General features: G+C 43.4%; 1 protein-coding gene across 1 annotated transcript in view; it reads right to left on the bottom strand.

The window, feature by feature from the left end:
* Nucleotides 1-22,158, bottom strand: part of ern2 (endoplasmic reticulum to nucleus signaling 2) — a 46,396-nt gene extending 24,238 nt beyond the window's left edge. Inside the window, exons 1-11 of the mRNA XM_072463758.1 lie at nucleotides 21,795-22,158; nucleotides 11,126-11,234; nucleotides 9,883-9,916; nucleotides 9,720-9,792; nucleotides 6,217-6,289; nucleotides 5,940-6,062; nucleotides 4,944-5,045; nucleotides 2,667-2,726; nucleotides 1,705-1,918; nucleotides 928-1,006; nucleotides 693-843 (exon numbers count right to left, since the gene is read on the bottom strand). Of these exons, the coding sequence (XP_072319859.1) occupies nucleotides 693-843; nucleotides 928-1,006; nucleotides 1,705-1,918; nucleotides 2,667-2,726; nucleotides 4,944-5,045; nucleotides 5,940-6,062; nucleotides 6,217-6,289; nucleotides 9,720-9,792; nucleotides 9,883-9,916; nucleotides 11,126-11,234; nucleotides 21,795-21,884 (1,108 nt within the window). The 5' untranslated portion in view covers nucleotides 21,885-22,158. The remainder of the gene's footprint in view (nucleotides 1-692; nucleotides 844-927; nucleotides 1,007-1,704; nucleotides 1,919-2,666; nucleotides 2,727-4,943; nucleotides 5,046-5,939; nucleotides 6,063-6,216; nucleotides 6,290-9,719; nucleotides 9,793-9,882; nucleotides 9,917-11,125; nucleotides 11,235-21,794) is intronic.
* Between the last annotated feature and the right edge of the window lie 1,524 nt (nucleotides 22,159-23,682).

Genomic DNA, 23,682 nt, shown 5'->3' with positions numbered 1-23,682 from the left:
ATACAGTCAATGTTAAAAATTTCAATTTTGGACATTTAAAAAAACAAAAACACGGTCATGTCAAATAGCCCCCCCTATAATTTGTACCACCAGCCGCCACTGCTACTACTACTCAAGATAAAAAGTCAGATTTAATTGACAACAAATTACATTCCACCTTCCCGCCCGTCCATGTTTTCTACTGCGTTTTGCGTCATACCAACGAAGCTCAGTAATTCACAGTTGATGATTGCGTAGTTTGCTACTCAAATAGTTGTTTGTCCTGACAAATTGCAAGATCGTGCTGAACGCAGACCTGAGCAGGGAGAAAGGGAGAGAGAGCCTCGGTGACCCGGCTGCACCGCTAATGCTAACCCTAATTAGCATTAGCAATTTACTTTTGCAAATACTGAAAAAAAGTACAGTATGTACAAATGTCAAAGGCAATAGCCCCTAAGACGGTGAAAGTGATCGTAAAGAGGTATAACTTGTTGAAATCGGTGAAAGTGTTAAGGAGTGGAAGCGCGTCAAAAATCCTGATATGGAAAAATAAATGGGAATACAAGAACATATAGTGTCTGCTTTATGACGCAGACACTCAATAAAGTTGTGACAGACAGTAAGTTTAGATTTGGTTGGTCACTCACTGCTTGTCTTGATTGCCCTGACCGCACGCCACTGGTTTATGGTAAAAATGTGTGCGTGTGTCGTACCTATGAGCAGCCACTGGTTCTTGAGGCTGGCGGTGCTCCCCGGCGGGTAGCGCACATCTGTGGACGGGGTAATCTCGCACTCGCCCCGCTCCCGCTCCGTCACCTCTTCTGTCCGAGGACCCTCGATACGGGCCAGGGTCACTCCGCGAGGCTGAAGGGCAAATACACAAATACTCATGACGGCGGACTGCGTTCCGACACTATTGCAGTACTTGTACTCCGCGCGCGTACGTACCACTAGCGAGACGCCGTGATGGACGAGGGAAGTGGACGCGTAGAGGTGGGAGTCCATTTTCCCGACGTAAAGAGTGGGCCTGGAGACAAACAGGTTTAAATATACCGCCTCAAACATACACAGTATTGACAGGTGTATAAGAATATCATGTATGACTTTTCTAACTTCTCTCACCTCAGATTAATACAGTTTAGGGCTGATTCTTTATGCCGTGTTTTCTTTCTTTTATTGCTCAGAGGTTGTTTTAGCAGTTTTTATCCTGTTTCTCACCTTAATAGATGCTTTTATTTTGTAAATTTTTTCACATATCCAAGGACAATTTCAATATGATCCCGTCTAAGGTTTTAGCTTCTATTACATGTGCACTATGTAACTTTTCTGGTTGGGCTCTGGTGCTCGTCTCCATGGAGATGTTATCGCTTTGCCTGAAACATTTCACGGTATGACGTTAAAACGTGTCTATTTTGCATTTATTAAATTACATGTGTCCGTAGCTGGGGGCGTGGCCTGGAGTGAGAGGGAACTCTTCGTTGATGTCAATGGGAAACGCAACTTTTTTCCCCTCTACGTCAAAATACAAGCGTTAGCATTTAGCGCGTGGCTAGCCTCACGACTGGCGGCGCTAGCGATGCGTTAGCACACTTGGATATTTGTACAAGTTTGTCGGTGTTCTACGTGAAAATGAAACTGTTATGAAACGTTGTAGGCAAAGCAATAGCGAGACCATAAAGACGAGCCCCAGATGTCCCGCAGTGCGCCTTTAACCGAACGTCTTACACCAGCTGAGCCTGCGCAGTGGCCTGCTCCTTCACAAACTGGTAGCTCCACTTCAGGCCGGAGTACGGGTCGTCCCGCTCGCTCGCCGAGAAGGTGAGGAAGCGCAGCGTCTCCACGGCGAGGGACAGGCGAGGGGCGTGTCTCAGCGAGTCCCCGGAGTACAGGTACACGCCCACCACCGGGGAGCCGTAGTTCTGGCTCCACAGCACGTCACCTGGAGGCGGAGAAGAACACTGCACTGAGATATAGTACTCGAGTAGAAGTATACAACACAAAAAGGAGGAGTTTGTAAAGTGGGCGTTCCATTTGATTTGTTTTCGCTCTTGTGTATTTACAGCGACAAATGTGCGAATTTGATATTTCTGAATTCACACACACGAAAAAGTAGAAGTAGTTTGTGTTTTTAAATATCAGTGGAAAAAAGGGCCGATAACGTAAGATCGCTGTTCTTTCTGCTCCGTTTCATTCATTCTTTGTGTCACTGATCGTGTATTTAATATGTTATGAATGAAATAAATACAAAAATTAAATAATAAACGGAAATAAAGTGTAGTAAGCTCCTCCCACCGGACATGTCCGGTATGTACTTATAAGTATAAGTCGCAGCCTGGCAAAAAATATGAAAAAAGGTGCGACTTATAGTCCAGAAAATACGGTATATGTTTTATGTTGTACCTTGGCGTCGAAGCAAGAAGTGCCTCATTGGCAAATATACCGAAATATCCACATCCCGTGATACTAAATGTGGTGATGCAGTATCGATATCGTGGGCTTCCATGTCGATATATCGAGTCATTTTTTTTTAACATAATTTCCTGAATTATTTTGCAACCACGCTACAATTTTGTCGCTCGTTTTACAGAAAGGAAACATTTTTGATGATTAAAAATGGGCGTGTTCCATCGTGAGTTTGTGCAGGTGGCGAGGGACCGCCCCAGGCCGCACACGCCTCCTGCCCTCACCTGTCTCTCTGTCCACCGTCACCACGTGTCCGTCGCCGCTGGACACGAGGTGGGCCATTTCTGCGGAGAACAAACCAGGAAGTCAAGACATTCAGTCAAAGCGACGGGGGAAACGGTGCAAATGAGGAAAGAAATTAGTAAATGTAGACGAAAACTCTCTAAATCTGTTTAAAATGCATAAAAAGTGCGTGGAATAATCAGAGGAAGTCAAAGTCTTTACTCGAAACAATTATACTCAAGCAAAAGTACAATGTAGTTATCCAAGAAGTATAAAAGTGCCTATGACAGGTTTTTACGATGTTCTAATTTTGACTTTATTTGGTGTATTTATACCTGTTGTACATATAAATTATAGTTCTATACCAATCGAGCAGGTATTTGTGGAGAAAACGTTGAAAAATCGGTTGAAAATAGTAGACAGGAAGTGACATCACACCAGACACTCGTTCCAGTCAAAGTTTATACAGAATTTACACAAAGAAACAACTTTTTTGACTCTCTAAACATTAATTCAACAAAATAAAGTTGCTCTCATATATTTGTATTTGTCAAATAAAATAATTGTGACATCAGATGAGTTTTTGCCCAGTGTTTGCTGGGTAATTTCCTACTGTGATGTCATCAATTACAAACAGGAAGTGAAATTATGAACCTTAAGAATGTGCTATTCTGTGATAACATTTTAATCATTTTTAGCAACATTCTAAATATATTTATCTTATCTGCATTTCAGTTTAATGAGTCGTTTGACCTGTAGGGGGCGCTTTAAAGGAAGAATCAATATAACTGTGGCTCTTAATATCTGATCAAACACAAACATGGAGAGTGTAGATCACATGCGTCTGATCGTTTGCAGTTGTAACATTTCATGCTTGTTCCACATTGTGTTGATATATCAAAGTAAAAAAGGATTCAAACTATATTTGGGATTTTTTTGTGATTTGGATTTGTGTTTAACCTTTTTAAACGTTGTGAAGAAGAGAACATGCTCCAAATGTTTGCCATAATAGTTTAAACGTTTGCAATAATAGTTTAATCTTAACTATTCAAGAGCATAAACAGACAAAATGATCTGTTGTGTGATGTTCTTTTCTTGTGTAACAAAAGATGGAACATTTAAGCTGATAATAATCATGCTTTTACTTGACACATTACTTCTTATTCGGCATAGAAGACTTTTGCCCCGACAATCTTGAAATATTCGCTATTTTTATTTGAATGATATCGATTTGTAGGACTGCTACACAATGTATCTGAAATATTTAGTGGTTTACCGTATGTTAAGAGCAACTGGTTGATAATAATCTGAGAGTTGACCAAATCCTGTTGCAACTGTCTTGAATACAAACTTGTTCTTATAATTGTGGGTTACATAAAGTTAATTTACTTGACTAACTGTTTGATGAAAGCCTTTTTAAACAAACAAAAAATGTGAAGAAAAAAAATAAAAGGGAAAGTAAAAGATTCTCAACATTCCTTTTGTAAAAAACAGAACTAAACTGCTAAAAATTATAAAAATTGTTGTTAAGATTTATAATTTCACTTCCTGGTTGTAATTGATGACATCACAGTAGGAAATTACCCAGCAAACACTGGGCCAAAACTCATCTTATGTCACCATTTTTTTAATTTAACAAATAAAAATATATGAGAGCGACTTTATTTTGTTGAATGACTGTTTAAAGAGTCCAAAAAGTTGTTTCTTTGTGTAAATTCTGCATAAACTTTGACTGGAATGAGTGTGTCCCTGGTGTGACGTCACTTCCTGTCTACAACAACGTTTTCTCCACAAACACCTGCTTGATTAGTGTGAAAGTATAATGTATATGTACAACAGGCACAAATACACCAAATAAAGTCACAATTAGAGAAGCGTAAAAAACTGTCATACGTCTCCTTTAATCTTTGCAGACTTCCTTCTGTTGACAACTGCATGTGTGTTCAAAGTGCTGTTAACTGACAAATATTCATGCTTTCATTCAATTGCAGATGTGTTTACGGTAAATGCATTTATTACTGCTTCCTTTTACTCCTGTTTGAGTGATATATTGTGCAGTGTAACGTGTGTGCTCCGCCTCCGTCTTTGTGCTCCGCCTCCGTCTTTGTGCTCCGCCTCCGTCTTTGTGCTCCGCCTCCGTCTTTGTGCTCCGCCTCCGTCTTTGTGCTCCGCCTCCGTCTTTGTGCTCCGCCTCCGTCTTTGTGCTCTGTGTTTCCTGTTAAACGGCGAGAACAGCTCCTGGGTGTGGCTAAGCGTGTGTCCGTGTGACAGGTACATACTATAATCTTGTTTTTCGTCGTACTCAGGGGCGGAGTAGTCGTTGTAGGTAGCGTTCCACCTCAGCTCCTGCGTCTTGGTGTCGAACATCGTCACCATGTACTCTGCAAAAGGAACAAAGGTACTCAGACTAAACATGCTTATGTGCGTGTTTAAAGCGCCCCCTACAGGTCGGACGACTCATTGAACTAAAATGCAGTTAAGGTGGATATATTTAAAATGTTGCTACAAAATATTTTAAAATGTTATCACAGAATCGCTAATTTTTTAGGTTTATAATTTCACTTCCTGTATGTAATTGATGACATCACAGTAGGAAATTACCCGGCAAAAACTAATCTAACGTCACTTTTTAAAAAACTTGACGAATAAAAATATATGAGATCGACTTTATTTTGTGGAATTCATGTTTAGACATGTATAGAGAGTCAAAAAAAAGATGTTTCTTTTGTGTAAATTCTGCATAAACTTTGACTGGAATGAGTGTCCCTGGCGTGATGTCACTTCCTGTCATGTTCTACAGATTTTTCTCCACAAATACCTGCTCGATTGGTGTAAAACTATAATTTATATGTACAACAGGTATAAACACACCAAATAAAGTCAAAATCTGTGAATTGTAAAAGCCTGTCTTACGTCACTTTAATCAACAGTAATAACAAGCCAATAGCTTAAAAACTTACAGCATTATTAACCAGTTATTACATAGCAGTAGTAGTTATTACAGTAGTTTTTTGTCTAATTCGAGAAAAGTCCCTATAAATTTGATGTAAGTACAACAAAAATATATTTCCACCAATAACTAAAAAACTCACAGCACTATTAACACATTAGTAAATTATTTATTATACTTTTCAGTCCAAATCCAAGTAACTGTTGCTTATTGAACTGTTATTACTTTCACTAGCCAATGATTTAAGCTCAGTTAGACATTATTAGACCATTGTATGTGGCTGCGACCGCCATTTTATGCCTGTTTTATGCCCGTTTCGACATACCCGTGCGGCCGATGTAGAGCAGCGGCGAGTTGGGGCAGATGGACTCGGACGACATGGTGGTCAGGCTGGTTTGCTTTTCGCCCGTCTCCGGATCCACCACGAACCACATGTCCTGCTTTTTACCTGCACACGGCGAGGGACAGTTCAGGCGACCGTGGTTACAGCGCCCACACGCCCGGTCCCTAAAGTCCGTGACCGTCGTTTGGGTTCGAGTATGTTAACCGGAGCGTGTTCCCCCGGCAACGCAGAGTCACGTTTGCTTATCTTTTTTTTTTACCTGTATATAAGATTCCGTCCGAACTTCGACAAGGAGCCGACTGCACCAGCTCTGGAATGGTGAAGGGCAGTTTCTGGAATCACACGAGGAAAACGAAGAGTCGGAGAGTGATTTTAAATGTCCTACTGTTGTTATTAATAAACCTTTAATATCGTAATGCATTAATAAACCTTTAATATTGTAATACTGGCTTCACACGCACAGTGCAAATATATTCTTGCTCTGTCTTACTCCTTTCTCATAAACTCAAGGCCTTGTGCGTTATCTGTCTCTGATGAAGTAATACCACCTGCTTCCTGACCACAACACGACCATATTAGGAACGGACAGAGAAAGACCATCTCTGTGGAAAAATACTGGTCCCGAGACATTCAATCTTCATGAATATTCACATTATTTGTCTTAAGCGCGTGAGGGAAAGTGTTCCAAGCAGAGCGCCTGGTGGAGCGTCGTGTGTGAGGGAAAGTGTTCCAAGCAGAGCGCCCGGTGGAGCGTCGTGTGAGGGAAAGTGTTCCAAGCAGAGCGCCCGGTGGAGCGTCGTGTGAGGGAAAGTGTTCCAAGCAGAGCGCCTGGTGGAGCGTCGTGTGTGAGGGAAAGTGTTCCAAGCAGAGCGCCCGGTGGAGCGTCGTGTGAGGGAAAGTGTTCCAAGCAGAGCGCCTGGTGGAGCGTCGTGTGTGAGGGAAAGTGTTCCAAGCAGAGCGCCCGGTGGAGCGTCGTGTGTGAGGGAAAGTGTTCCAAGCAGAGCGACTGGTGGAGCGTCGTGTGTGAGGGAAAGTGTTCCAAGCAGAGCGCCTGGTGGAGCGTCGTGTGTGAGGGAAAGTGTTCCAAGCAGAGCGCCCGGTGGAGCGTCGTGTGAGGGAAAGTGTTCCAAGCAGAGCGACTGGTGGAGCGTCGTGTGTGAGGGAAAGTGTTCCAAGCAGAGCGCCCGGTGGAGCGTCGTGTGAGGGAAAGTGTTCCAAGCAGAGCGACTGGTGGAGCGTCGTGTGTGAGGGAAAGTGTTCCAAGCAGAGCGCCTGGTGGAGCGTCGTGTGTGAGGGAAAGTGTTCCAAGCAGAGCGCCCGGTGGAGCGTCGTGTGAGGGAAAGTGTTCCAAGCAGAGCGCCTGGTGGAGCGTCGTGTGTGAGGGAAAGTGTTCCAAGCAGAGCGCCCGGTGGAGCGTCGTGTGAGGGAAAGTGTTCCAAGCAGAGCGCCCGGTGGAGCGTCGTGTGTGAGGGAAAGTGTTCCAAGCAGAGCGCCCGGTGGAGCGTCGTGTGAGGGAAAGTGTTCCAAGCAGAGCGCCCGGTGGAGCGTCGTGTGTGAGGGAAAGTGTTCCAAGCAGAGCGCCCGGTGGAGCGTCGTGTGTGAGGGAAAGTGTTCCAAGCAGAGCGCCCGGTGGAGCGTCGTGTGTGAGGGAAAGTGTTCCAAGCAGAGCGCCCGGTGGAGCGTCGTGTGTGAGGGAAAGTGTTCCAAGCAGAGCGACTGGTGGAGCGTCGTGTGTGAGGGAAAGTGTTCCAAGCAGAGCGCCCGGTGGAGCGTCGTGTGTGAGGGAAAGTGTTCCAAGCAGAGCGCCCGGTGGAGCGTCGTGTGTGAGGGAAAGTGTTCCAAGCAGAGCGCCTGGTGGAGCGTCGTGTGTGAGGGAAAGTGTTCCAAGCAGAGCGCCCGGTGGAGCGTCGTGTGAGGGAAAGTGTTCCAAGCAGAGCGACTGGTGGAGCGTCGTGTGTGAGGGAAAGTGTTCCAAGCAGAGCGCCCGGTGGAGCGTCGTGTGAGGGAAAGTGTTCCAAGCAGAGCGACTGGTGGAGCGTCGTGTGAGGGAAAGTGTTCCAAGCAGAGCGCCCGGTGGAGCGTCGTGTGTGAGGGAAAGTGTTCCAAGCAGAGCGCCCGGTGGAGCGTCGTGTGTGAGGGAAAGTGTTCCAAGCAGAGCGACTGGTGGAGCGTCGTGTGTGAGGGAAAGTGTTCCAAGCAGAGCGCCCGGTGGAGCGTCGTGTGTGAGGGAAAGTGTTCCAAGCAGAGCGACTGGTGGAGCGTCGTGTGTGAGGGAAAGTGTTCCAAGCAGAGCGCCCGGTGGAGCGTCGTGTGAGGGAAAGTGTTCCAAGCAGAGCGACTGGTGGAGCGTCGTGTGAGGGAAAGTGTTCCAAGCAGAGCGACTGGTGGAGCGTCGTGTGTGAGGGAAAGTGTTCCAAGCAGAGCGGCTGGTGGAGCGTCTTCTTCATACGACCTCGTCCTGTCTTGATATATTGAATCCAACACTACGTTCTGCAAAGTATTCTTTTAACTGTGTTATTTATTTACCTAAGAACTGAGTGTCCTTAGTACGGCTTTGCCTGGAATGTTCCACAGTGTGGCATATCATGGTAATATCATCTTTATCACTGACTTATTCATGATATTTACTACTTATTCTAAGAGTGAAGTCACACTTTTGATTCTTTTGGGTGATTATGAACGCGCAATCTGGACCAAAGAAAGTAACTCTGGTGGGGCGTGTTGTGCACATGTGGGGCAGGTTGTGCACATGTGGGGCGGGTTGTGCACATGTGGGGGCGGGTTTTGCACATGTGGGGGCGGGTTGTGCACATGTGGGGGCAGGTTGTGCACATGTGGGGCAGGTTGCGCACATGTGAAGCGGGTTGTGCACATGTGGAGCAGGTTGTGCACACGTGGGGCAGGTTGTGCACACGTGGAGCAGGTTGTGCACATGTGGGGCGGGTTGTGCACATGTGGGGGCAGGTTGTGCACATGTGGGGGCGGGTTGTGCACATGTGGGGGCGGGTTGTGCACATGTGGGGGCAGGTTGTGCACATGTGGGGCAGTTTGCGCACATGTGAAGCGGGTTGTGCACATGTGGAGCAGGTTGTGCACATGTGGGGCAGGTTGTGCACACGTGGAGCAGGTTGTGCACACGTGGAGCAGGTGGTTGTGCACACGTGGGGCAGGTTGTTTACATGGGGGGGCAGGTTGTGCACACGTGGGGCAGGTTGTGCACATGTGGGACAGGTTGTGCACATGTGAGGTGAGGGCAGGCTGTGCACATGTGGGGGCAGGTTGTGCACAAGTGGGGCTGGTTGTGCACATGTGGGGGCAGGCTGTGCACATGGGGGGGCAGGTTGTGCACATGGGGGGGCAGGTTGTGCACAAGTGGGGCTGGTTGTGCACATGTGGGGCTGGTTGTGCACAAGTGGGGCAGGTTGTGGGGTAAATCCGCCAAAGAATGAATCCAAACTCGGCTAAAGTCGCACTTCAAATGTGTTTATGTGACGCGGATCAGGCAGAGCTCCGGGTCTCTTCCTCATATTTCCCTGTCATTCCTTTTTCTGATTGTACACACCTACCCTCAATCCCCGCCCACATCACTGTAGTACTTATATTAATATTATAAAATGAAGACTCCGTGTTGTACAGTATCACATTGCCACTTTTCTAAAATAAAAACATGTAAATGAAATTCTCGGCTTATCGGATCTGCAGTTTTGAACAGGAAGTCGAAGGACCTCTTTCATATGACTGTAATCATCTTGTTTTACTCACCACCAGCCCTTCTTTGTGTTTGCCTCCCAGGATGTACAAACTGCCATCGTTTGGGTCGGGGAGAAAACCAGGCCTAAACCAACAATAAAGAAATGACTTGACAAACTGTGTGTAAGTGACAATATGTCCCGTATAGAAAAGAATCTGTGTGTGTTTGACTCACTCTGTCAGGTAGATTGGCACCTGGATGACCGGGTCTGAAAAGAACCATCAGATCGTACATGATTGTCGTTATAGTGAACATTTAATCTGCATTTCAGAACATGTTTGCAGAGGTCTGAATTAGCCCCTTTTGCCCACAGTTTCACCAAGAAAGATATCAGCAATAAAATGAATTATCTTAGAACATCTGAAATAAATGTTTTGTTTACTATGCAATTTTTAACACTGGAAAATGGGGGACGCCTTCATGTGGTACCATTTATACAGATTAAGATTTGTGAATCAGAAACAATAATAACTTCACCTTTAAACTTTTGGTTTGTGCAAAAGAAGTGAAGGGGGGTTGGGTGTCCCCGCCCGGAGAAGTTTTGCAATAACCTGTGGAACTTCTCATATTTTGGTGGCTGTTAGATGAAGGGGTTTAATACTCATGGTCTCGCTTGTAGAGTTGTTCAAAGTATTGAAAATCACATACTAAACGATACTAAAACTAGTGTTGAAACTGGATTCTCATTTGAACAAACGATTCGAAACAAAATGTGTCCTTTCCTGAACAGTTTTGTAATGACCTTGAGCTTCATCAGCACGAGTATAAAATCCAATAAAGAAAGAACTATTTATTGTGTGGAAAATGTCTAAAACCATGAACTAAAAAAATATATAATATTGAGTCTCTGTTTCATTAAAGTGCATATGACATGTTTGACTGCACATTTCACTAAAACATAGTAAACTTTATCATATTTAAGATTTTACTTAAGATTTTGCCTCGTTTCCCCCAGACAATCTTGGTGTAGTTTGCAGTTGTACTTCCTGGTTGGACATATGGTGATTCCACAACTGTTGCCTAGCAACCATACTGTAAACAAGAGCCAAATAGTTATGATTTGACATATATTAATATCTGATATGATTTAATATCTGACAATGTCTTTATTTTTTGCTCAATTGTTGTTTAAACTGACAGAAGATTGCGTGTGTTACGTGCAAATTAACCCTGCATTTTAGATGGGACGTCGCTTACTGATGACATCACAGAGGGATTCTGTTTTAGAACAGAGCCCTACTTCCTGTAACTTTTATTTTCCAATTTTCCTTCACAAAACGCTCAACTGACGTAAAACAATTATGAATGTTCAGCACAGACACTATCCCACCAAACGAAACGCTAAATTAGAAAAGCACGAGAACATTGTCGCATGCGTCTTAAACTCGCCGCCACAATATGAATGATGATGATGGACCTTCTCTGAGCGTCCACTTGATGTCCCCGGACTGCTTGGACACAGCGTGCAGGCTCCCGTCCAGCGTGGACACGAACAGGAGGGACTCTGGGAGGGTGACTCCACTGACCTGGGGGACGACAGAGGACAGGGACAGACAGCTGTGAGACGTGAGTGCGGCCAGTGTCATGTGTCGCATTGCTGCTCGCGCCGGGAGGAGGGGCCCGGGAGGAGGGGCCAGGGAGGAGGGGCTGCGGCCCGGGAGGAGGGGCCAGGGAGGAGGGGCCAGGGAGGAGGGGCTGCGGCCCGGGAGGAGGGGCCCGGGAGGAGGGGCCAGGGAGGAGGGGTTGCGGCCCGGGAGGAGGGGCTGCGGCCCGGGAGGAGGGGCCTGGTAGGAGGGGCTGCGGCCCGGGAGAAGGGGCTTGGGAGGAGGGGCTGCGGCCTGGGAGGAGGGGCTGCGGCCTGGGAGGAGGGGCTTGGGAGGAGGGGCTGCGGGCCAATGTGGGCACAGCTCCGTTCAAAACTTGTTTTAAATATATTTTTTTTAATTATTATTATAATTATCAATTGATTTTTGTCTGTATAATGTGTGTGTTGCTGTTGTCATTGTCTCGCTAAAAAGCAAAAATATTTAAAAATAATAATTTTAAATTAAAAACGATATGACTGGAGTAGAAGTGGGAGATCTACTTTGGATACTTTCTGGTTTATACAATTTGCAACACAAAACAGTTGGAGTGGATATATATTTGTGGGGAAATTACGTTTAGTGTAATTGTCCAAACAAGTAGTATTATTTCTACCCTTTTGTCAAAATGGCTGAATGAACATTTACAGTGCCAGGTTCTTACGGTTTTCTCATTTTGACTTTATTCAGTGTATTTTTATACAAGTTGTACATATAAATTATAGTTTTACACCATCCATCCATTTTCTGCCGCTTTATCCGGGGCCGGGTTTTACACCAATAAAGTAAATATTTGTGGAGAAAAGGTTGAAAAATCTGTGACAGGAAGTGACATCACACCAGGGACAGCTCATTCAGTCAAACCCACCACAGGCCCAGACCCCAGACTAAAGAATGAAGCCTAAAGAATAAAGTCTAAAGTCTCAGATGTAAAACGGCAGTAGATGGCTGTAATGTAACACTTGGATAACAACGCCATAAAACACCAAAGAAGAAGTTTATGCAGAATTTAGACTTTTTTGACTTTCTAAGCATTAATTCAACAAAATAAATTCGCTCTCATATATTTTTGTATGTCAAATTAAATAAATTGCAGTAAGATAAGATAAGATAAGATAAGATAAGATATTCCTTTATTGTCCCACATGGGGAAATTTCATTGGTGCAACGCAGGTAGATACAGAGGTAGATACAGAAGAACAGATCACTCATAGGAAGTCTGAAAAACACTTTCAGTAGAAGATCTCCTATAAACAAATAAAAACTCCCATAGACAAATAAATAAATAAATACCATTGCATGTGATCACGACAGTAATTGCACATGAATATGTGTCACGACAGCACATAGATTGCACATGAAAAGTGCTCTCGCTGGGGGGTTTTAGCATGGTTTTAGCATGCTTCGGCTGGGCACCGCCATGCCCAAAAGATACCGGCAGGTATTAAGATCCCGGTGCACGTGCCGTAGTAGCAAAAAGTTTGTTAAATGTTTTAAGTACTTTTTGCGAGCGCCGCCTACGGTGGTTTGTCCCACCGCCATCTTTCAACATCAGCCCAGCGAGAACACTGAATATTTAAATGAGTTTTGGCCCAGTGTTTGCTGGGTAATTTCCTGATGTGATTTCATCAATTACAAACAGGAAGTGAGATTATAAACCTTAAAAATGTGCTATTCTGTGATGACATGTAGGGGGCCCTCTAAATTGACATATTTTAGAACATTCCGGAGCGTTTGTTCCGTTTGCTCACGTCAACAATATGTTTAATGCCGCAACATAGTTGTCGGATGTTGTAAAACTGCATTGTCAGTTCAAGACGCCCCTCCACAGATCTGACCTGGCCTGTCACTGTGCATTGACCTGCGCTGACCGGTGTAAGAAAGCAGATTTGTTTAATGCAATATTGTGAAACGTCACATCTCCACGGACACAAGCACTTCTATCACTATTGAACGTTTTTTTTATATTATAACTTCAGTGGTTTATTCATTATGGTAACGGGATTCTTAGCTCTGTTTTCACGATCTAAAACTCCATTTCAACACTGAGGACTATACTTGAGTCTATATACCACGCTAATCGGTAAAAAAGTTTTTACACTCTCAACACAAAATAAAAAGTTTTTGTATCATAATGAAGCTCTAAATGATTCACAAACTGTAGCATTTTGTCCTGTTTATATGATTATTTTGTTATCAATACTTCACAGGAGTATCTAGTTTCCATCCGAGTTTGATGTTGATTCATATCTGGTTTTTGATGCTTTTCAAACTCAGTCTCGACACTATAAAAAGTAAAGGCTCAAATACTTTACACTGAATTTGATACAAAAAACAGAATTTCCACACTAAACAATAGCACTTTCTTATACCGGTTCTAAAACAGCTTGATTAACCCTTTTTGACCTGTTTGTGATTTGTTTTTGAATCAATATCCAGTTTTGATGCCTCGATTTGTATTCTTCTGACAACCCGAGCTAAAAACACCACATTTATTCATTAAAAAGTGAGCCATCGCTATTACCGTATTCTCCGGACTATAAGTCGCACCGGAGTATAAGTCGCACCAGCCAAAAATGCATAAAAGAGACGAAAGAAACATATATAAGTCGCACTGGAGAATGAAATGCGGTTGCAAGTGTGAAAATAACAAATAATATCACATATAAGTCGCTCCGGAGTATAAGTATAAATAAAAAAGTATAAGTCGCACCTTTTTTCATAGTTTTGGCCGACTTATACTTATATTTATACTTGGTTAAAATGGTTTACCCGTACGTCTTTGCGCCTTTTAAATCCAAACTTTCAGTACTTTGAATGATCTTTTATCGCGTGCTATTGATGGACGTCAAAGCTCCGCGATGCGCTGCCTGTTTTTGTCCGTTTGGTTTTTAAACTCATTTGGCCAGAAACTGACTCTAAACCTGCAGGTGTGACCCGCCCCGGGCTGTGGGCCGCGGGCCGTGTGTCTGGTGCTGGTGCTGGGTGTGTCAGACCTGTTCCACCTCCTTCTCCTTCTCCTCCTCCTCCTCCTCCTCCTCCTCCTCCTCCTCCTCCTCCTCCTCCTCCTCCTCCTCCTCCTCCTCCTCCTCCTCCTCCCCCTCTATACGTTAATCAGTGTGTGCGTTGCTAACAGGATATCCTTAACAAACCCAAAACTGTAACTGTGAAGTACTTACCACTCCCATATTTGCACAGCTAAGAAATTATGAAAAGTCAACACTCACTGCATTATTAACAGGCCAGGCTGTTATTTGAAGTAGAAAATTCAAAATTAAATAATGTGCAATAGCTGAAGCCATTGCGAGTGTCTGCATTCTTGCCTAAAAGTACAACATATGTGTAAAAGTACTACATGTGTGTAGTAAAGACTGTACTCTAGACTTTATTCTTTAGACTTTAATCTTTAGACTTTATTCTTTAGATTTTATTCTTTAGACTTTATTCTTTAGACTTTATTCTTTAGATTTTATTCTTTAGACTTTATTCTTTAGACTTTAATCTTTAGACTTTATTCTTTAGACTTTATTATTTAGACTTTATTCTTTAGACTTTATTCTTTAGACTTTATTCTTTAGACTTTAATCTTCAGACTTTAATCTTTAGACTTTAATCTTTAGACTTTATTCTTTAGTTTATTATTTAGACTTTATTCTTTAGACTTTATTCTTTAGACTTTTATTCTTTAGACTTTATTCTTTAGACTTTATTCTTTAGATTTTATTCTTTAGATTTTATTCTTTAGATTTTATTCTTTAGATTTTATTCTTTAGATTTTAATCTTTAGACTTTAATCTTTAGACTTTATTCTTTAGACTTTATCTTTAGACTTTATCTTTAGACTTTATCTTTAGACTTTATTCTTTAGATTTTATTCTTTAGATTTTATTCTTTAGATTTTATTCTTTAGATTTTATTCTTTAGACTTTTATTCTTTAGACTTTTATTCTTTAGACTTTTATTCTTTAGACTTTTATTCTTTAGACTTTATTCTTTAGACTTTATTCTTTAGACTTTTATTCTTTAGACTTTTATTCTTTAGACTTTATTATTTAGACTTTATTATTTAGACTTTATTCTTTAGATTTTATTCTTTAGATTTTATTCTTTAGATTTTATTCTTTAGATTTTATTCTTTAGACTTTATTCTTTAGATTTTATTCTTTAGACTTTTATTCTTTAGATTTTATTCTTTAGATTTTATTCTTTAGACTTTTATTCTTTAGACTTTTATTCTTTAGACTTTTATTCTTTAGACTTTTATTCTTTAGACTTTATTATTTAGACTTTATTCTTTAGATTTTATTCTTTAGATTTTATTCTTTAGATTTTATTCTTTAGATTTTATTCTTTAGATTTTATTCTTTAGACTTTTATTCTTTACTTTATTATTTAGACTTTTATTCTTTAGACTTTTATTCTTTAGACTTTTATTCTTTAGACTTTTATTCTTTAGACTTTTATTCTTTAGACTTTTATTCTTTAGACTTTTATTCTTTAGACTTTATTCTTTAGATTTTATTCTTTAGATTTTATTCTTTAGATTTTATTCTTTAGACTTTTATTCTTTACTTTATTATTTAGACTTTTATTCTTTAGACTTTATTCTTTAGACTTTATTCTTTAGACTTTATTCTTTAGATTTTATTCTTTAGATTTTATTCTTTAGATTTTATTCTTTAGACTTTTATTCTTTACTTTATTATTTAGACTTTTATTCTTTAGACTTTATTCTTTAGACTTTATTCTTTAGACTTTATTATTTAGACTTTATTCTTTAGACTTTATTCTTTAGTTTATTCTTTAGACTTTATTCTTTAGACTTTAATCTTTAGAGTTTAATCTTTAGACTTTATTCTTTAGACTTTAATCTTTAGAGTTTAATCTTTAGACTTTATTCTTTAGACTTAGATATTTTGTTGAAAAACTGAATAGTGTTCAATGCCGCATTCATTTCAATGGGAAAAAGTACTGATGCTTTTGCAAATACTGCAAAAAGTACAAGATGTTCAGATGTCAAAAGCAGTAGCAGACGTTGGACGGTGAAGCCGATCGTAAAGAGGTCAAACTTGTTGAAATCGATTAAAGCGTTAAGAGGTTGAAACACGTTGAAAATCAGCCGCTCAATAATAAACACAGGATCGTGTCAGACGTGTGAAAAGCCATGACACAGACACTTAATGTTCTTTAAGAGTGAAGAATGTTGTGGTTATTCTTATTATTTAAGATAAGATAAGATATTCCTTTATTGTCCCACATGGGGAAATTTCATTGGTGCAACGCAGGTAGATACAGAGGTAGATACAGAAGAACAGATCACTTATAGGAAGTCTGAAAAACACTTTCAGTAGAAGATCTCCTATAAATAAATAAAAACTCCCATAGACAAATAAATAAATACATAAATACCATTGCATGTGATCCCGACAGTAATTGCACATGAATATGTGTCACAACAGCACATAGATTGCACATGAATTTCACAGCAATTGCACATATGACAGAATTGCACATCAGTATTAGGTTAGGTCAGTATTGCGAGTGTTCAGTACTAACAGTTTTTGTTATAAAGTCTGACAGCAGCAGGAAGGAAAGACCTACGGAACCTTTACTTCGCACATCGAGGGTGGATCAGTCTCTCACTGAAGCTGCTCTCCAGAGTGTCCTGCAGGGGGTGACACTCATGGTCCAGCATAGATGTGAATCTAGCCAGGACCCTTCTGTCCCCCACCTCCTGCACCGAGTCCAGAGCACAGCCCAGGACGGAGCTGGACTTCTTGATGACTCTGTCCAGCCTCTTCCTCTCCCTCTCTGTGATGCTGCTGCTCCAGCAGGCCACACCATACAGGAAGGCTGATGCCACCACAGAGTCATAGAAGGTCTTCAGGAGTGGCCCTGTCACTCCAAAAGACCTGAGTCTCCTCAGGAGGTAGAGCTGACTCTGGCTCTTCCTGTACAGTGCGTCTGTGTTATGAGTCCAGTCCAGTTTGTGGTTCAGATGAACACCCAGGTACTTGTATGAGTCCACTCTCTCAATGTCCCGTCCCTGGATGTTCACTGGTGAGGGGGCAGTGGGGTGGCGTCTGCGGAAGTCCACCACCATCTCCTTGGTCTTCCCTGCGTTGATGAGGAGGTGGTTCCGCTGACACCAGTCCACAAAGTCCTGCTCCAGTCCTCTGTACTCCGCGTCATCGTCCTCCGTGATGAGTCTGATGATGGCAGAGTCATCAGAGAACTTCTGCAGGACACAGCTGTCCGTGTCATGTCTGAAGTCTGCAGTGTAAAGGGTGAAGAGAAAGGGCGCGAGGACAGTGCCCTGGGGCGCCCCCACACTGCAGGTCCGAGTGTCAGACACACAGTTCCGGGCTCTCACAAATTGGGGTCGGTCTGTGAGGTAGTCCAGGATCCACTCTGCCAGGTCATACTCCACACCAGCCGTCTCCAGCTTGTCCCTCAGGAGCAGCGGCTGGATGGTGTTGAAGGCGCTGGAAAGATCGAAGAACAGAATCCTCACAGAGCTGCCAGGCTTTTCCAGGTGAGAGAGAGAGCGGTGCAGCAGGGAGATGACGGCGTCCTCCACTCCGATGCCAGGCCGATATGCAAACTGCAGCGGGTCCATGGCTGAGCTCACGGTGGAGCGGAGGTGGTCCAGGACCAGCCGCTCCAGTGTCTTCATCAGGTGGGACGTGAGAGCCACTGGCCTGAAGCTGTTGAGGTCTTTGGGGCGCGGTGTCTTAGGCACAGGTACCAGACAGGAGGTCTTCCAGACCTGTGGTACCACCCTCAGCTTCAGGCTCATGTTGAAGACATGCTCCACAACTCCACACAGTTCATCTGCGCAGGACTTAAGGAGCCTGGGGCTGATGCCATCAGGTCCTGCTGCCTTCCTCACTTTAATCCTCTTCAGCTCACTCCTCACCTGTGCTGCTGTGACAGTCAGTGGTTGGCAGGGGGACCGTGTGCTGGGGGGATGGGTGAGTCCAGGCGAAGTGGGGAGCTGATGGTCCGGGGCAGAGAAGTGAAGAGGAACAGATGCAGGGCATTGTCCAGCTGTGGAAGAGGGAGCATGCAGCTGTGCAGGGGGAGGGGCGGGTGACCGATCAAACCTCAAGAAATGAGCATTTAAATCATTCACCCACTGTAGATCCCCCTCTGTCTGGGCAGAGGGGATTTTGAAGCCCGAGATGGTTTTCAGGCTCCTCCACACTCCCTGAATGTTCTTTTGCTGCAGCTGCTCCTCCATCCTCCTCTTGTAGCCGGCCTCAGCCTGCCTGATCTTCCTCCTCAGCTCCTCCTTGTTCCCTGACCTGAAGGCTCTCTTCTTCTCCTTCAGCAGAGCCTTCAGTTCACGGTTAATCCATGGCTTGTTGTTTGGAAAACACCGCACCGTCCGGGAGGGAACAATGTTCTCAAAACAGAAGTTGATGTAGTCCGTGATGCACTCTGTGATGGTGTTGATGTCCTCCCCATGTGGGTCATAAACCTCAGTCCAGACAGTGGTGCTGAAGCGGTCCCTCAGAGCCTCCTCGCTCTCAGCAGACCACATCCTCACCTCACGGGACACCACAGGCTGCCTGCGCACGATGGGTTCATACACAGGCCTCAGATGTACAAGGTTGTGGTCCGAGCTGCCCAGGGGAGGGAGGGGGGAAGAAGAATAAGCCTCCTTGGTGTTGGCAAAAAACAAGTCCAATGTTCTATTCTCTCTGGTGGGGCAGGTAACATACTGGGTGTATGTTGGTAGAACAGAAGAGGGAGAAGCGTGGTTAAAGTCACCAGAGATGAGGAAGAGAGCCTGTGGATGCTGTGTTTGCAGCCTACAAGTGCAGGAGAGCAGTGCTTCACAAGCATTTTCAGCATTGGCAGACGGGGCCACATAGACTGCGATCAAAATCACATGTGAGAACTCCCGGGGCAGATAATATGGCCTCATGCCAATAGCCAATAGTTCAATATCCCTGTTACATAGCTGCTCCCTCACTGTGCAGTGTTCGGGTTTGGACCAGCTCGTGTTCACATATACCGCCAGACCTCCACCTCTTTTCTTCAAGCATTCTCTCGTTCTGTCCGCCCGCAGCAGATGAAAATTGTCCAAACCTACAATAGAGTCTGGCATTTCTGCTGTTAACCAGGTCTCTGTGAAAATCAAGACGCTGCTGTCCCTATAAATCCTCTGGGACCGCATGAGGCTCGCTATTTCCGTCATTTTATTTTGAAGGGACCTCACGTTACCCATGACTACGGCGGGAACCGACTTCCTGTTTTCTCCTCTCTTCTCTCGGAGTTTACGTCCAGCCTGTCTGCCTCGTTGCGTTTTCCTTAGGATGTCCGCCGGGATAACGTGACGATCTCCGGGTAAGACGACTGTTCTCCACAGTTTCATGAGTTCCTCCTTTGTGTAAACGCGGTACGGCGCCGGCCGGGGGGCGGGGCCGGAGCCGGGGGACTCAGAGCCAAGACACATCGCAACGACACGACGAAAACACTCAATCCAGCCGAATAAAGTCAAAACAAGTTAATTTAAAGCGATTCCAGTGCGTGTCCCGATCGTTCGTGAAGTTCCTCTTTCATATAAACGTGTATATAAACGTGTACCGACGACACGCCGTACTTTAGCGCGGCCGGAGGGCGCGGGGAGGGGCTGGTGGGCTCGCTCGGAGCTAGCTCACGTCACAACAACACAACGAACGCAACGAAAAACGCTCAAATCCAGCCGAAAAAAGTCAAAACAGTTGAATTAAAAAACTATTCCAGCGCGTGTCCCTATCGTACAGTAAAATAGAAAAAATATACTAACTATATTTACAAAATATAGGAGATAAAGCACAATAAGTGTGAGAAAGAAGAAAGAGCGTTTACACCGGGCTGCCAGCTGTACCAGCGCCTTATGGCTGCAACAAACGATTATCTTAGCCGGTCAGTCATCTTTTTTTTTTTGATTAGTCGACTATTTTTATTGTACATTAAACATAATTTTCAACCAAATAAAGGTTGAAATATGGCGCCCGAAAGGTGAGAGAATGTAAATAAATAAAGCAAATTAAGTATAAATTAATTAAAAAACAAAGTGTTCTTCTGATTTAATATTTTGAATGAATAATGCCATTATTAAGTGTTTTTCAAAATTCCTATAAGTGATCTGTTCTTCTGTATCTACCTCTGTATCTACCTGTGTTGCATCAATGAAATTTCCCCATGTGGGACAATAAAGGAATATCTTATCTTATCTTATTATTATTTTTAATACGATTAGTCCATTAATAGTTTCATCTCTACAACGATTATTACTGTGATTATTATGATTATTACAACGATTATTACTGTGATTATTATGATTATTATGATTATTACAACGATTATTATAAGATAAGATAAGATATTCCTTTATTGTCCCACATGGGGAAATTTCATTGGTGCAACGCAGGTAGATACAGAAGAACAGATCACTTATAGGAAGTCTGAAAAACACTTTCAGTAGAAGATCTCCTATAAATAAATAAAAACTCCCATAGACAAATAAATAAATACATAAATACATAAATACCATTGCATGTGATCACGACAGTAATTGCACAATGTGTCACGACAGCACATAGATTGCACATGAATGATTATGATTATTACAACGATTATTACTGTGATTATTATGATTATTACGATTATTACTGTGATTATTATGATTACAACGATTATTACTATGATTATTATGATTATTACAACGATTATCACTGTAATTATTATGATTATAACTATTATAATCATTACTACAATTATTTATTATAGTTATAACAATGATTATTACTGTGATCATGATTCCGGTTATTACTATTACTAATATTACTGTTATCACTACTCTTATTATTACTATTACTAATATTACTGTTATTACTACTCTTATTATTACTATTACTAATATTACTGTTATTACTACTCTTATTATTACTATTACTAATATTACTGTTATTACTATTACTAATATTACTGTTATTACTACTCTTATTATCACTATTACTAATATTACTGTTATTACTACTCTTATTATCACTATTACTAATATTACTGTTGTTACTACTCTTATTATTACTATTACTAATATTACTGTTATTACTATTACTAATATTATTGTTATTACTATTACTAATATTACTGTTATTACTACTCTTATTATTACTATTACTAATATTACTGTTATTACTACTCTTATTATTACCGTACAAAGCCTGAATTCAAACAGCACAAAGCGTAAAGACATAAATTAGGTTAAATCTAATTCTTTTTCACTATTGCCCGTGTCGTTCGCGGGTCCTCGCTGTCATTATAGCCCCGGTATCACGGCGACACCACCGCGAGCTCCCGAAATAGCCCCGGGACGCGCGGAAGGATCCTATTCGCGGCTCGCGCACGGACCTCGGCGACACCCGCGTGACCACGGCACGGAGCGGCGCGGGTGTGTGTGTGTGTGTGTGTGTGTGTGTGTGTGTGGGGGGGGGGGTCCAAACTTACTTGACGCGGTCCGCCTCGACACGACAGCCCCCACAGGACCACCAGCAGACGTGCCAGAGCGCGCACGAGCCCCCGGACGCCCCTCTCCATCGTGGCTCGCGCTCGCGCTCGCGCTCTCTCTCTCTCTCGCGCGCGCCTCAAACGGCTCCGCTCAATGACAACGCGGCTCGCGCGCTGTCGCTCCGTGTCCGCGGCGCGTGTCCCATCCGTCCCGCCGCGCCGGGTCAGGCGAGCGTCTCCCGCGTGAGGAGAACAACGTCATCGCGCGGAACGGCGAAACGGAGCGCCGCGTGAGAACTCATCGTGACAACAACAACAACAATAATAATAACAACAACGGCGCCGCGCGTTCTGGTGACGGCTCCACGTTTCCGTGTTGGGACGGAACCGGTGACGTAGAGGGAGGAGGCGGGGCGGCGAGGCGGGGGGTGGGGGGGTTGGTGGGACGCGCTGGGCCAATGGGAAGTGGGGAACGTGTAAAAGGGGGGCGGGGCCGCGGAAGGCTCTGGAACACGTGGAAAGCGACAACGGCGCAGTTAGTTTGTAAACGCAACAAGAGCGGCTTTTGTGCAAGAGAAACTGGTGGAGCCCGCGGCGATTCACAACAAAATTCAGTACAAATACTTCACGGCCTTTATATTTTCAGTCTCAAGTACTTTCTAAGCTTCGTCTCGCCCGCCAAGTACTTTCTAAGCTCAAGTACTTTCAAAGCTTCGTCTCGCCCGCCAAGTACTTTCTAAGCTTCGTCTCGCCCGCCAAGTACTTTCTAAGCTTCGTCTCGCCCGCCAAGTACTTTCTAAGCTCAAGTACTTTCAAAGCTTCGTCTCGCCCGCCAAGTACTTTCTAAGCTCAAGTACTTTCTAAGCTCAAGTACTTTCTAAGCTTCGTCTCGCCCGCCAAGTACTTTCTAAGCTCAAGTACTTTCTAAGCTCAAGTACTTTCTAAGCTTCGTCTCGCCCGCCAAGTACTTTCTAAGCTCAAGTACTTTCTAAGCTTCGTCTCGCCCGCCAAGTACTTTCTAAGCTTCGTCTCGCCCGCCAAATACTTTCTAAACTTCGTCTCGCCCGCCAAGTACTTTCTAACTTGTGTACGGGCATAAAAAAAAAAGCAGTTTTGTCATTTGCTTCTATTTTATTGACTTTGTTTGCTCTTTCCATGTCGTAAGCACAGGTGTCACCCGAGACTTCTCCACCCCAGACTGACTCTTTCTTACGTTTCTGAGCATAGACAGACGGCTTTATGAGGACGCGGCGTTCTTTGCGTTCGTGCCCTTGTACGTGCCTCTGCCGTGATGTCAGTCAGCGAGTGTCTGCCCCAGATCGCTTGCCTCTTTAAACGGTCGTTCAGGTTCGACAGGTCGTCCGGGTCTGTCAGAACGTCCCGGGACACGAGAAGAACAAACGCACCTTTATTCTTTCAGACCCGCTTCGAGAAGGATTCAAGTAGAGCGAATAATGCAAGTAGAAGTAAATTAGCTGTGTGTAAAAGTGTTAAAAGTATTTGTTAAAAGTGCAGGTAAATTATGTGAATGTGTGGCGTTTACTGCAGTCCAGACCGTCGCCCGAGGCCTGTGTAAATACTGTGAAGTACCTGTTTAAATATGTACTTTAGTGCTGCCCGGTGGCTGAGTGGTTAAGGCACAGTACACATATGCCAGGTGCAGGCGGCCGTGGTGTCGTGAGTTTGAATCCCGACTCCGAAGATTTACTGTATGTCCTCCCCTCGCTCTTCCCCATTTTACCATGTGCTCTCTAATAAAGCCTACGGGCAACAGCATCTTCAAAAAAAAGTTAATATGTACTTTAAGAGTGAAACGTAGAATGATTTGACACAGATTTTGTGAAGTGTTAAATGTGCTGTTTGCAGAGGTCGACTCAAAACACTTTCC

Source organism: Eucyclogobius newberryi, unplaced genomic scaffold (assembly GCF_026437365.1).
Source record: "Eucyclogobius newberryi isolate DKJ021-1_F unplaced genomic scaffold, fEucNew1.0.hap1 SCAF_4, whole genome shotgun sequence".
NCBI lineage: Eukaryota > Metazoa > Chordata > Actinopteri > Gobiiformes > Gobiidae > Eucyclogobius > Eucyclogobius newberryi.
This window is presented reverse-complemented; position numbering and strand designations above follow the sequence as displayed.